Below are 14,178 nucleotides of genomic sequence, written 5' to 3' on the forward strand. Positions count from 1 at the left end.
TGAGCATTTAGAGGGAGTTAGTTTTCTCTTCTGAAACTTTCCTGTCATATTTTTCACTCCAGAATCTGGGAACCTAATTTGAAATGGCAAAAACAAATAAACAGACAGAACAAAATAAAGATCACAAATCACTCACCAAAAATAATCCAAAAAAATACAAATGCACATAACACATTAATGAAATTCATTTAAACCTAGTCAAGTGCTCCTTCTCCACTTGTTCCTCACCTCGCAATTGCTTTCTTGACCCTACAGAGAATTCCTTTTCTGCCCAGTTCCATAGATACCTCTGGACTGGGTGTTCTCTCTCAGCTCTCCTCTTTCTACTCTTGTTCTCTTTCATTCTCCCCTGACACCATTTCTCTTCTCCCCTTTCCCCTTCCTGGTTCTCTTCTTTCATATTTCTTTCTTTGTTTCTCTGAATCTTTCCAAGTTCCTATACCTATGTCTCCTTAGACATTTCTAATTCAAAGGAAGAGGTAAGAAGAGGCAACATATCAGACATTCCTTTCTATTGTGGTGAGCGTAAGTTTTTCTTCTAACTATGCAGCTTTCTGCAGCCGACTCTATATCCCCCTTGAGGAATCTCTAGTATGAGATGTGATTCTGTGTATACTTGGGGAATGAAATTTGAGGTTTCTAGAAGTAATGCAGGTGAATATCACTTGATGAAAGACAGTCACTGTTTCTGTGTGGGGGCTGTTGATTTTAATTTTAAACAATTTACAACTAACAGGTGTTTTCTGAGGAAAACACAATGTGTTGAGTGTCTCTTGAGTCTCTTCACAAAGCCCATGTGGGTGGCATCCTCTCAATCTTCAGATGAGGGACAGAGGTACAAAGAAGCCACCTCACTTACCCAGTCTCACATAGCTAAGAAGAGAAGGGTCAGGATTTGGACCTAGGAAGTTTGACCCCAGAGATGAGATTCATATTTACCCCACTCCTCTGTTCCTCTGAGCAGACCTCCAGATCTGTGGTGAGTTGTGGCTGAGTGAGAGCCCAGTGTGAACCTGCCTAGACCCAATCCACCTCCAGATCACAGCATCTCTCTCAGAGTACATCTGCAGACAGCAGGAAAGGGGCTCTCTGTGCCAAGGTCCTTTCTTTACTTTTTAATTATGATTTTATTTTTTTAAAAAGTATCTATTTTTATTGTAGATTTGGGGGGTGTATGTGCAGGTTTGTTACAAGAGTATATTGTGTGATGCTGAGGATTGGGTTTCTGTTGATCCTATCACCCAGATGATGAACATAGTACCCAATAGGAAGTTTTCAGCCCTTGCCCCACTCCCTCCATCCTTTTGGAGTTCCCAGTGTCTATTGTTCCCATCTTTATGTCTGTGTGTACCCAAGATTTAGCTCACACTTACAAGTAAGAACATGAAGTATTTTGTTTTCTGTTTCTGCATTAATTTGCTTAGGATTATGGCCTCTAGCTGCATCCACGTTGCTGCAAAGGACAAGATTTCATTCTTTTTTCTGGCTGTATAGCATTACACAGTGTATATCTACCACATTTTCTTTATCCAGTCCACTGCTGATGGGCACCTAGGTTGACTCCACATCTTTGCTACTGTAATAGTGCTATGAGGAATATACAGGTGCATGTCTCTTTTTGGTAGAACAATTTCTTTTCCTTTGGGTAGATACCAAGTAATGGGGTTGCTGGGTTGAATGGTAGTTCTGTTGTTGGTTCTTTGAGAAATCTTCATACTGCTTTCCACAGTGGCTGAACTAATTTACATTCCCACCAACACGGTGTAAGTGCTCCTTTTTCTCTGTAGCCTCATCAACATGTTATTTTTTGACTTTTAATAATAGTCATTCTGACTGGTGTATGATGATGTCTCATTGTGGTTTTGACTTGCATTTCTCTGTGACCAGTGATGTTGAGCACTTTTTTCATGGGTTTGTTAGCCACCTGTATGTCTTCTTTTGAGAAGTGTCTGCTTCTGTTGCAGTCCCATTGCATAGTGGATTGTCTTTACTTCCCCATGCATGGTAGTGCATGCCTCTTCTGTATCATTCCTTCATTGCATTGCTTTTCAGAGTCCCTTTAAGATTCCACATGGCATTTGATAGAGGAAAAAGTATAAAATGTTTGAAAGTGAGAAAGAGAAAATGAACATAAATATAAGTGCAGTTTTGCTCTTTTAATCCATGTTGTTAGAGATAACACTTTTTCTTTACAGTGATGTGCAAGATAAATCTTCTCTTTTGCAAAGTACACTTTAAGCTGATAAACTTACAGTTTCATGTTGTGCACTTTCCTGCTAAGTCCCAGTTTTACACCACATGAGGAGGTGAAAATATTGTTACAGGAGGCGTGATTACACTTATTTAAACCATAGAACAAATTTTACTCAACTACCACTAAAGGACCAATTACTTTAGGTCAAATTGTTAGTTTACTTATGTCTTCAGAAAGATGGAAATATAAATGATGCTAAGGATATTTAGGGTAGAGAGCTTATATGTTTCTGTTGCCTTAAAAAAAAACACCTGGTTATTTTGTTTTGCTCATTGCTATTATCTGAAGGCATGTTCATAAGAAATAAATAATGGTGGATGGGCTGTATCACATTTTTATTAGATCAAAAAATGTTTAATTCTAGGCAAAATTCTTATGGGCAAACTGTAAGTCTAATCATTTTTAACCAATATTCTAGTCATTCTCTTTAACAATTGATAAAATGGTAATTTTGTTGGCTTATTTGTACTCCAAAACCGAAGTCTGCCATGTGGCTAACAAATTGTATAACCAGAGACTTGAGTTGATTTATGTAGAATTTAATTTGATGGAAATTGTGAACCAACTTGAGATGCTGATAATACTGTACTCATGCTGTTGTTTTAAAAAGCACACTTAGTATTCTATACAGAGCTTTGTAAGTAATTTCATCACAATAAGTTAATCCTCAATTTCCATCACAGTTGGAACTTGGTGCCGTGACATTGTTTCTTGTTTTATTTTTCTCCTGCTCTATTATTAATAGAGATTTTTGTCTTATAAATGAGCAACAACTAAAAACATAGTTCTTTATCCTTTTACATTGTTTTAACAAAACTTCTTTATTGAAATACCAGAAAGGTCCTATTTCTCCTATTTTTGCTGGCTACAATTCCAGTTTTCTACCGTTTGTATAGATTGCCTTTCTTTGTGCAACAAGACGTCTCTGAAAGGGAGTTTTAACATTAAAAAATAGCATTCTATTAATTATTTGCCTTATAAGGCAAACAATAGTATGCTATTGTTTCAGAAAAATGGTATCTTCATTTTTGTATACATTTCAATTATACATTATTAACACTAATGTACATATGGTGAATTGACCTTCAGGATCCCATCAGTGCAGGACCTGTTATTCCTATTTCTGGGAGTGCTATAGACAGGCAGTCGTCAGCTCTGAACTCCGTGTGGGACTGCCCTGGCTAGAGGCCTTGCCCAAGGTCACCTTCCCCTCTTCCAGAGTGGCCCAGATCTGATGACTCATTGTATTGGTCAGGGTTCTCCAGAGAAACAGAACCAAAAAGATTTGTTGTCAGATACTGTCTCACACAATTATGGAGCCTGAAAAGTTTCACAATCTGCTGTCTGCAAATTGGAGACCCAAGAAAGCCAGTGGTGTAGTTTGAATGCGGGAGAGCCAGAGGCACTGAGGGCAGGAGAAAATCAATGTCCCAGCTCAAGCAGTCAGGTTGAGTTCATTCAACCTTGGTCTACATTTTTGTTCCATTTAGGCCCTCAATTATCCCAGCCTGCATTGGAGAAGGTAATCTGCTTTATTCAGTCCACTAATTCAAGTGCTAATCTTTTCTCTTTTTTTTTTCTTGTTTGTTTTTGAGACGGAGTCTCGCTCAGTTGCCCAGGCTGGAGTGCAGGGGTGCCATCTCGGCTCACTACAAGCTCCGCCTCCCGGGTTCACGCCATTCTCCTGCCTCAGTCTCCTGAGTAGCTGGGACTACAGGCAGCTGCCACCACTCCTGGCTCATTTTTTAAATATTTTTAGTAGAGATGGGGTTTTACCATGTTAGCCAGGATGGTCTCGACCTCCTGACCTCGTGATCCACCCGTCTCAGCCTCCCAAAGTGCTGGGATTACAGGCATGAGCCACCGCTCCAGCCAATCTTTTCTGAAAACAACCTCACAGACACACCTAGAAATAATGTTTAACAAGCTATGTGGGCAGCCTGTGGCCCAGTCAAACTGATGCATAAAATGAATCATCACACTGATTGATGTGGAAGTATAATGGCCTGGCCTTTGTGGCCTGTTTTAAAGCAACTCTGAGGGCCATTCTAGCCTCAGAGCTTGTGGTGTCAGCAGCCTGTCACTGGGCCATAGCCAGCCGGATTTCTCTGCCTGGATTTCTCTGCTTCCCTGGAGCCCTCCATCAGGTAGATGCCAAGAGCAAATTTTGTGCATTTCAAACTCCTTCTGAGGTCTACTTCTAGGAGAGTCCAACAGTATTATCTCAACACATTAGATTCCAACCTCTTAAAAACGTAGCACACATGTTTGAATGAAACAACATGTGCTTGTTTCCATAACAACTTTTGCTTAACCCAGTTGGCACCATTAGTATTTTAATAGTTTTAACCTTTTTATTAAAGAGTTAAATTCTAATTTCAACTCAGATATTTGAGCCAAATCTTTACTACTTATGGAATCCATTTGAAAGGAGAATTAATTCTTGGAGGTAGGAACTGGGGGATGGGAGAAGAATATAAATAACTTTTCCCATTCTCTCACCTTAAAATTGTCCCAATCACATTGTAATCAACAATGAAATCAACAGTGAAACCTAGTCATTTCATCTATTGGCACAGGCAAGTGAGCAAGGATCACTTTTCAGAATTTAGGATATTTGATAATACTACATATAAAATGGTGAAGGGTTCAAAAATATGATCTGTTGAAAAACCCGTGTTTTAGGGCTGAATATCAAGTCTCTCAGTATTGGTGATGATTCTTGTCTGGTTATGATTATTACTGTTATTAACACTGATAATAATGTGCCACATTAGCATAGAAATTTACCGTTTATAAATGAACTCTCACAGTATACCTGAGAGATAGTTATTATGAACCTCATTACAGAGATGAGGAAACTGAGAAATGAGAGACTTTTCAAGATTACATGGGGCCACCCTCAGGTCTTCTGACAAATCTGTTTTCTTTCTCTTTCCACCATCTCTCTGCACTAGCAAATCAATACATACAAGCCTTTTATCTCTCATATCTGAGACACCTGACCACTCACCCACAAGTCTCAGCCTTCTACAGAGGTAAAAATTCTGAAATGACATTGTTTACAAATTTGCCTTTGTATCAATATGAGGAAATTCTAATGCCGCTCTACAGATGAATACGCTAAGGCCTAGGTAGTATTCTAATTCATGGTACCCTAATAGAAACTATTTTGGGAGGCAGATCCCATTTCAGTGACAACTTCCTCTGCATAGTCATGACCCATATGTATAATTTTTTTTACTTCTTTTAATGACATCTACTTTTAAGCATATATTTACATATAGCTATTTGTTCCCCTACTTGATGGAGAAGTCTTTGAAAGCAGGACTGTCTCATTTCTATTTCTCTATCCTAGAAGTACCTATCACAAGTCTTGCATTTATTCATTCAACAAATATTTTTTGAAGTCTATGTACCAAACACAGTGATACGTGTTGGGGTATACTGATAAATTTGAAAGATAAGGTTCAATACTCATAGATTTCTAATTGAAGAAGAAAAGGAAAAAGAAGTAACAAAAAAAAGTGAAATTAAAATTATTATGATTGCTGCAGTACAAAAGAAGTAGGAGACAAGAACCTCAGAAAAGTCTTCCTGAGAACACGCATCAACAGAAACAGCTGGGAAGTTTGGAGGGTAGACTGGCTATATGCTGGAGAGCTTTAAGTCACTTCTATAATCTGCATGAATTCCAAGTATCTTAATTAAGCTCTTATTACTCAACAGAAGGACTGTATTTATGTAGCTGTCACTTAGATTTACAAGGGACAACTGGCAGTGTTTTAAAAAACAAGTCTTGAAATATGTTTTATCTTATGCATCAATCATTTGCAGTCACTAAACCATAAAGCCACAGGTATAGTCAATTGTGGATGGGCAAGATGATGGAAGAAATCTAGACGTAGAGGCAGACAAATCTGGTTTTGAACCTGGATTTCAGTATCTTGCAAGCTGTTGGTACCCCTGTTTCTCATTTTCCTTGTCAGAAAGATGGTCATGATACAAACCTTCAAGTTCTGCCATTAGGAATAGAGATGGTGTCATTGAGTAAATGAGACTGGAAAGGAGTGATCATGTGTATTGTAAAGTGTACATGAAGTGTTAAATTCAATAAATGATCTTTAAATTATTGTTAAGTAACCAGAAGGAAAAAAATACACAGGCTTCAAGGAAACGAGCCAGGAAATTTTAGAAAACACCCAATTATAAATTCCTTAATATAACATTTTCCCTGTAAGTACTAAGCTTTAAAAATTATAGAACAGGAACACCCCTGCAGAATAGGAAAGTTAATGTCCCTTGAATCGTATACAATTAGTAATCTTTCAGAGTGAGACATGGAAGAGTAGATGTGGTGGATAAATTATTTGATGAAGGGCAACTTCTCTTCCACCCACCCACCCCAGGAATTTAAATCAAGACAGAGAGTCTCTTTAAAAAGTCAAGCAATGGATGTGGAGTATTGTATGGAAAACGTATCTTTGATGAGGTCTGAATCTTTGAATTTCATTGGATTTTTAAAACCAAATTCTAACAGTATGTAATGACCCCTTCCTCTTATGAAGTCATAGGACTATTTTAGGGGATGACCTATTTATCATTTATGACTGAACTGTGGTATATCTTATGCTGTTATCTGTGTTACCTAATTTACACCCTTGTCTGATGTTTCTTATGTGTACGCATTGTCATTCAATTATATCATAACTGCTGAGGACTGGCAGTCTTTGTCTGTAACTCCTGAAACATAGTAGACCATGAGTGCTTACGAATAGATTAGCTGTCTGACTTTTTGACTGATAGGAAGAAAGAAAGTGTGAATGGGTATCAGGGTTCAGGAAATAATCCCAGTCTTCTAACTATAATCATTTGATAAATAATCAATCTACACTTTAATAAAATATCTACAGGCACCAAACAGCACAATGCCATGTGAAACAGGTTCTCTACAAGCATTTGTTCAGCTTAAATAGATTAATACTCCAGTGCCTCTTTCCAGGAAAATACAAACTGACCAGGTTGAAAGATATGAGGTGTGGTATGGGAATAGCACAAAGTGAAATGGGTTTAGGCTATGTTAAAATTCAACTCAGTGAACTCAGCTCTTTACAAACAAAAATGTTTAATAGGTCCATCGTGAATAAATAAATCAATGAATTCAGACTAAACTATGTTTGGATTGCTTGTTTGCTTCTTCTGAAACAGTCATAATAAAAATTTTCAGAACTTAATTTTTTATGGCTACAGAGTCAGTAACAGTCTCAGAATGATACTCAGCATATAACATGCCTTTAATGGGCTGCTTAAGTAATCATGGCAATTTAATTAAAAGGGCAGTCATCTTTTGAAACAGATATTGTTCCCTGGAGAGTGTTACTTAGTGTTACATTTTTGCAGTTACCTAATGTTTCCACTCACAGAGGTTTGTTTGTTTGCATTTTAAAGAAATTATACACAGTCTTCAACTTACCTCTAGACTTCATTCCAAAAGTTTTCTCAAAATACGTAATCACTCCTTTCCTCCTTCTCCAAACCTGGTGATTTTTTTCAGAGTTCTAGAATTCACCTTTGCTATTGCTGATTTAAATATTCTCTCTCAGTGACCTCTTTGCCCCACAACACTTCAGTGACCTAACCTATCAGCCCCTAACAAAAGTATTACATTTCCCTTCTCTCTCTTTAGCTCCAGATTCACTTTTTCAGTTTGACATTCCATGCATACTTTGAAGACAGCCTGCCTCCAATCAAAATCATTATTTTCTCCTCCTTATCCTCCTGGATTTCCCACTTGTTTAATGATACCATCACATAACTGGTCACAAAGACCAAATCCTTGGAGTCATACTTCATGGTTTCCCGTTGCTTCGCTACTTACATCAAATCAGTACAAAGCTCCATTGACTCGAACTCAGAGATTCTGCCTTAGCTCCAGCTGCTCCTCCCCAGCACCAGTAGCACTGGCTCAGTCATCATTTCCCACTGCTTATTCCAATACCTCCTGGCTGGGTTCATTGCCTCCTGTTCATCCCACTTCAGGCTGCAATCTGTATCAGTGATCCTCATCTGTTTTTCTTCCATGGAGTGCAATGCTCATACATGAGATATATTCTTATGGGCCACTTAAAGATCGAAGAATTATAAACATTTAGTGAGAAAGTTAAGCATTTAATTATTCCTAGTCTTCCACAGGCCCTTGCAATCTGACCCTTATCTCCATCTCATTTTTGTTGCCCACCCCTCTCGCCCTCATTCATTGACTCCATTGGCCCTTTCCTGCCCTTTCCCATGCTCTTATCCTTTTGATCTCGACTATATTACACCACTTTAGGGTGCCTTTCCCTGAGCAGTCCTCAATCTAAATTAAATTTGTTTGCTCTTCCTCACAGGGCTCATTATAATTTATAATTATGTATTATTTCTTCTTCTGCTTCTGCTTCTACTGCTTCTGCTTCCTTCTTCTTCTCCTCCTCCTTCCTCCTCCTCCTTCCTCCTCTTTCTTCTTCCTTTTCATCCTCCTCCTCCTTTTTTCTCTTCCTCTTCCTCCTCCATCTCTTCCTCCTCCTTCCACTTGCTCCTCCTCCTTCCATTTCTTCCTCTTCCACTCCCTCCTCCTCCTCTTTCTCCTCCTCCTCCTCCTTCCTCTTCCTCTTTCTCCTCCTCCTCCTCCTTCCTCTTCCTCTTTCTCCTCCTCCTCCTGCTCCTCTTCTTTCTCCTCTCCCTTCTTTTTCTCTTCTTCTTCTTTCTTTTTATTTTGCATTAGGCCTGATTTACCCATAATATTTCTGAATTCTGTGAACTTAGAGAATTTCTTTTATTCACCATTGTGTCCACAACACCCACACAGTATCTGGCAGATACTGGGCACTCAAGAAATATTTACTGAAGGAATGAATCAATTATCACAACTAGTAGTGGTGTATCAGTAGACTAGCTAACTGCAGGCAGTGACACAGCCCAATCTGTGTATTATGGACAATTCCCACCCCTGGAATGTGTATTATAAGGTTACTAAGAGTCCTGCTATTATAGGCATAATTTTGAATGTTCTCTAACTTATAAGAAAAATAGTTTTATGTGCCAGCACTAGTTAGTCATACATCTGCTGTACGTGTTAGGTTTGATCACAGAGCCCTGGAAATCTATCATTTGGCTACCAGACTTTTCTTCTTTGAAAGTCTACCTAAAGCATAAAGCTTAGCACGTACTTCTCCTGCTGATGAACCTAATGGATTCCGCTTGTTTTCAGAATAAAGTCCAAGTTATTTGATGTCTTAGTCTCTTTGGGCTGCTATAATAAATTATTATAGGAGACTGGTGCGGTTTTGGTGGCATGTGCCTGTAATCCTAGTTACTCCGGAGGATGAGGTGAGCAAATCACTGGATCCTAGGGCTTTGAGGCTACAGTGAGCTATGATCTGGCCACTGCACTCCAGCCTGGGTGACAGAGTGATACCCCCATATCTAAAAAAATAAAAATAAAAATTATCATATACTGGATGGCTTAATCAATAGTAATTTATTTTTATAGTTCTGGAGGCTGAAGGTCTGAGATCAAGGTGCCAGCATGGTCAAGAGCTGATGAGGGCCCTCTTCCTGGTTCAGTGTCTTTTTGCGGTGTCCTCACATGGCAGATGGTGCAATAAATATCTCTGGAGTCTTTCTTATAAGGACACTAATCCCATTCATAAGGACTCCACTTTCATGACCTAGTCACCTCTCAACAATCCCATCTCCTAATACTTTCACACTGGGGATTAAGTTTTAACATATTAACATTCAGACTACAGAATTTGGCACGTCTAACAAAGCCATTCTCAAGCCGGACCTGGTCATTGTTTCCAACTTCAGATCCAGCCAGTCTCTGCCATAGGCCATGATTGTGCTAGGTTTTTACATACTGTGGCCTCCACCAGACATGTTCCACTTTGTCCCCACATGGATGTATATTTGCTCTTTAAAATTCAGCTCTCTCAAGCACTTTAGTTACTCCTTCTGTGTTCTGATTATATTGAATATCCTATTAATTATATACTTTATTATAGATTCCATGGTAACTTATTCAAATGCCTATTTCCCAGACTAGATGGTAACTCCTGGATTAGACCGTGCATTTCCAATGTTGAGCCCAGTGCATAGAGTATAATGGCATGCAATAACAGTTGGATGACTGAGTGCATTGTCAATTGTTTGGAAGTAAAAAATGCCTTTGCCTACTGAAGCAATGCTATAAATGGTGATTTAATTCTTAGCTGACTTCAAAAAATACTGTTTATACCATAATGCAATTGAAACCTATTGCTAGTATTGCTTTCTCATCTAGTTTCAGAATGTTATCTCTCTGTTTCACTGCAATTGGGGGAACCTCTTTCTTCTGCTCCTACCCCAGCTCAGAGGCAGAGATCTTTTCTATACTTTTCTCTTTTGTCCCTCATTGCCTAAGAAGGAGAGGCCAAAATAAGGTTCTTTCTTTTTATTTACAGTGAAAATGAGATGGTATTTCTGCCATTTTCATAGTGGAGATGTATGTCAATCAAGAGTTGGCATCTTTGGGGTTTGCCTGTGTCTTATATAGTCTTGAAGAACACTTGTCTCATAAGACATTGTTATGCTGATGCATGAGGATCTTGCTGCAGTTCTATTAGCTATACAATGAAATTAACTTTAATTAACTTTAAGAGAAGTCCACTAGTAAATAAAAGTAGCAAAAGGACCTTGCTACTTAATAAGGGTCTCAACTATAAGACATACTCATACTTTCATTAATTCTGTCACTTGTCCTTTGGCTTATGTTGCATAAATCACAACAGCCCTTCCTCTTTCCACCTTTTGACTCTCATCACACATCTTATACATCTTGGTTTTCTTAGATATATCCACAAAAATAATGTTTAAATTTTGGGAAAGAAACCCATGTCTGATTAATAATTATTGTCATTTATTTGGTGAATATATTATAATGCAAACAAACACAATTTGCTCTTAATAGGTGAGAGTGACACATATTTTGAGAAATAATATTCATACAGAATTATGTGCTTTTATAAAGTAGCTAATTGAGTTTGCTAATTAAATAAATGCTCTTCCTGAATCACCCGCTCCCCCCACCCTTTTTTTTTTTTTAAATAGGTGGTGTTTGCATTGCCCAGTCACAGAAAATCCCACGTGAACCAAGACCTGGAGAATTTGAAAAAATTATCAAACGCCTGCTAGAAACACCTAATGCTCGAGCAGTGATTATGTTTGCCAATGAGGATGACATCAGGTGCTGATTACTTTTCTTCTGTATGTAGGGTCAGATTTGTGTCCCATATCCTCTTTCTAACATATTTCATGTTCAACATAAAAGCTTGTAATTCCCTTCCAATAACAGACTGCCTTCTGCTGCCTTGTAGTTTGTAAATCTGAAATACCTACAGAGTAAAACTTGGGGACTGAATGAGATAAGACAAACAAGGGTGATAGACAGAATGATGTGAATGAGGTTAAGAATAAGGCTAATTAACATGTGTTGGAGTTAGTCTCTGCTATATTGCCTTTAGGAGATGATAAGATGTGGGCAGTTAGAATGATCGTCTTAATTGTTCAACAGTGACCTACTGAGTGTATACAACTTTCCAAAGCTGTTCTTGTAATATTCATAATTGTGGTATTTTTAATACATGTGATATGCATTATTTATTTTTATTCCTATAGGAGGATATTGGAAGCAGCAAAAAAACTAAACCAAAGTGGGCATTTTCTCTGGATTGGCTCAGATAGTTGGGGATCCAAAATAGCACCTGTCTATCAGCAAGAGGAGATTGCAGAAGGGGCTGTGACAATTTTGCCCAAACGAACATCAATTGATGGTAAGAATGCACCATAGAGAGTTTGTTCCATTGCAGTTGGATCTAAACTCAAAGGCAAAATTGGAGTATCATAATACGAGGAAATGCACTCATGACTGATGACTTGATACAAATTTTAGCTTTGGTGGCAGAATTGTCAAGACCAGTATTTAAACCAGCATGCACATGCATATATATATATACACACACACATATGTATTATATATATACACACATATATTTATTATATTTATATAGTGTGTATGTGTATTTAGGAAAGAGTCCCCATTAGATTTTTTTTTTTAAGAAAAAGGCCATAGTCAGTTACTTCCATTATGTTAGTAATTGCACTTTGAGTTTGAGTTTGCTTATTTCCGTGGGCATTTATGGTAATCATAGCATTGTTGGAGAGAAGATGCTTGATTTATAGAAAATGAATATATGATGCTGGGCCTATCCTATGGATAAATAAATGCAACAGGAAAGACTTGGAGCATCCTGAGAGGCAGTCTATCTTCTAAACATATTTTCCAATCAGTTTGACAGTAACTGAAATTCTCACTTTTAATATTATCCTTTGGAGTAAGGCATTATTTCCAGGGAGTCTCCCTTCAATAAAGTGGTTACCTGAGCAAACTGACACTTGAGTTCTCTTACCCATGATTCCATAAGATGACATTAACATGATTGCTTTATTGAATTAACTGAAAACAGAACATATAGGAGAGAGAAATTTTGAAGTATGTGGAAACACAGGGAAGTCTGGAACATTGATCCCTGCTAGGAAAGAGGAAAGAATGAAGGAAGTTTAAGTTGGGTTCTGAGTATCCAGGATTCAGCCTGAAGTCACTGGTTCCTGCCTCTGGGAAAAGTAGAGTAGGGGAGGGTATAAGAAGGACACTGATCCCAGGCTTTCCTGTTGTACTTATTCATAGATCCAGGTGCTTGAGTAGTGGTGATGGTGTGGGGGGATTGTCCATTGACCCTCCTTGGCTTTTGCCATAAGAGAAGCCTTGTTTATGGGCTACTGGCTTCCTCTCATTTGTTGTATGTGTGTGTGTGTTTCTTTTCGTACAATGATCACAATATAATATCCATTCGAAAGTTCTGACAATATTTAATTTTGAAAGAATATTAAAATCTTACCTTTCTCCTTTGAAATAGGATTTGATCGATACTTTAGAAGCCGAACTCTTGCCAACAATCGAAGAAATGTGTGGTTTGCAGAATTTTGGGAGGAGAATTTTGGTTGCAAGTTAGGATCACATGGGAAAAGGAACAGTCATATAAAGAAATGCACAGGTAACCACTCAAATGTTTTCTGTGGTGCATTTGTTTCAGCATTACCTGATAAATGATGTTTATGGATAACGATGAGTGTATTTTCTATTTTTTTGTGTGTCTTTTGTTATAGTGTCTCAGCAGGGCTGAGCATACACTGATCATTCAACAAACTTAAATTTGTTTATTGGTTCTTTCAATCGATCAGCAAGATTTTATTGAACATATACCATGCATATAGTACTGGGGTATCTGGAAAACTTTTATTGTCTACTTTAGAAAATGTACTTTATTAGGATTGCTAGAATACAGACAAATAAACAAGACATGGTATTGTTCTCCAAGAGTTCAAAATGTAATATGCATCATAATAAGTTGCTATAAGACAGTATTTTTCAACTATTTTAATCCCTGTCCCCTATAATACTATTATTTTCTTAAATCCTGCATAGTAGCTATCCTGAAACATGCATGATTTTTTGATGCCTTACTTTCCATAGCTTGTGCTTAAAAATAATAATGATATTGAATAAGCATTTTTGAATATATGATTAAAACTATATTTTCAGATGATTGTGCACATAGGAACAAACTGCAGTTTTGTTTTTGTTTTTGAGACGGAGTTTTGCTCTTTCGCCCAGGCTGGAGTGGACTGCAGTGGCGCAATCTTGGCTCACTGCAACCTTCGCCTTCTGGTTTCAAGATTCTCCTGCCTCAGCCTCCTGACTAGCTGGGACTACAGGCGCGTGCCACTATGCCCGGCTAATTTTTGTATTTTTAGTAGAGATGGGGTTTCACCATATTGGCCAGGCT

The 14,178-nt window shown here is 38.0% G+C and overlaps 1 protein-coding gene across 2 annotated transcripts in view; it reads left to right on the forward strand.

Annotated features, from left to right (window-relative positions):
• GRM8 (glutamate metabotropic receptor 8) overlaps positions 1-14,178 on the forward strand; it is an 832,302-nt gene that overhangs the window by 360,071 nt on the left and 458,053 nt on the right. For both annotated transcript variants that reach the window (XM_033193152.1, XM_033193151.1), the window contains exons 4-6: positions 11,384-11,519; positions 11,951-12,105; positions 13,249-13,386. In XM_033193152.1, coding sequence (XP_033049043.1) covers positions 11,384-11,519; positions 11,951-12,105; positions 13,249-13,386 — 429 coding nt within the window. The remainder of the gene's footprint in view (positions 1-11,383; positions 11,520-11,950; positions 12,106-13,248; positions 13,387-14,178) is intronic.

The sequence above is a fragment of the Trachypithecus francoisi genome, unplaced genomic scaffold (genome assembly GCF_009764315.1).
Source record: "Trachypithecus francoisi isolate TF-2019V2 unplaced genomic scaffold, Tfra_2.0 Lachesis_group4, whole genome shotgun sequence".
In the NCBI taxonomy this organism is placed as follows: Eukaryota; Metazoa; Chordata; class Mammalia; order Primates; family Cercopithecidae; genus Trachypithecus; species Trachypithecus francoisi.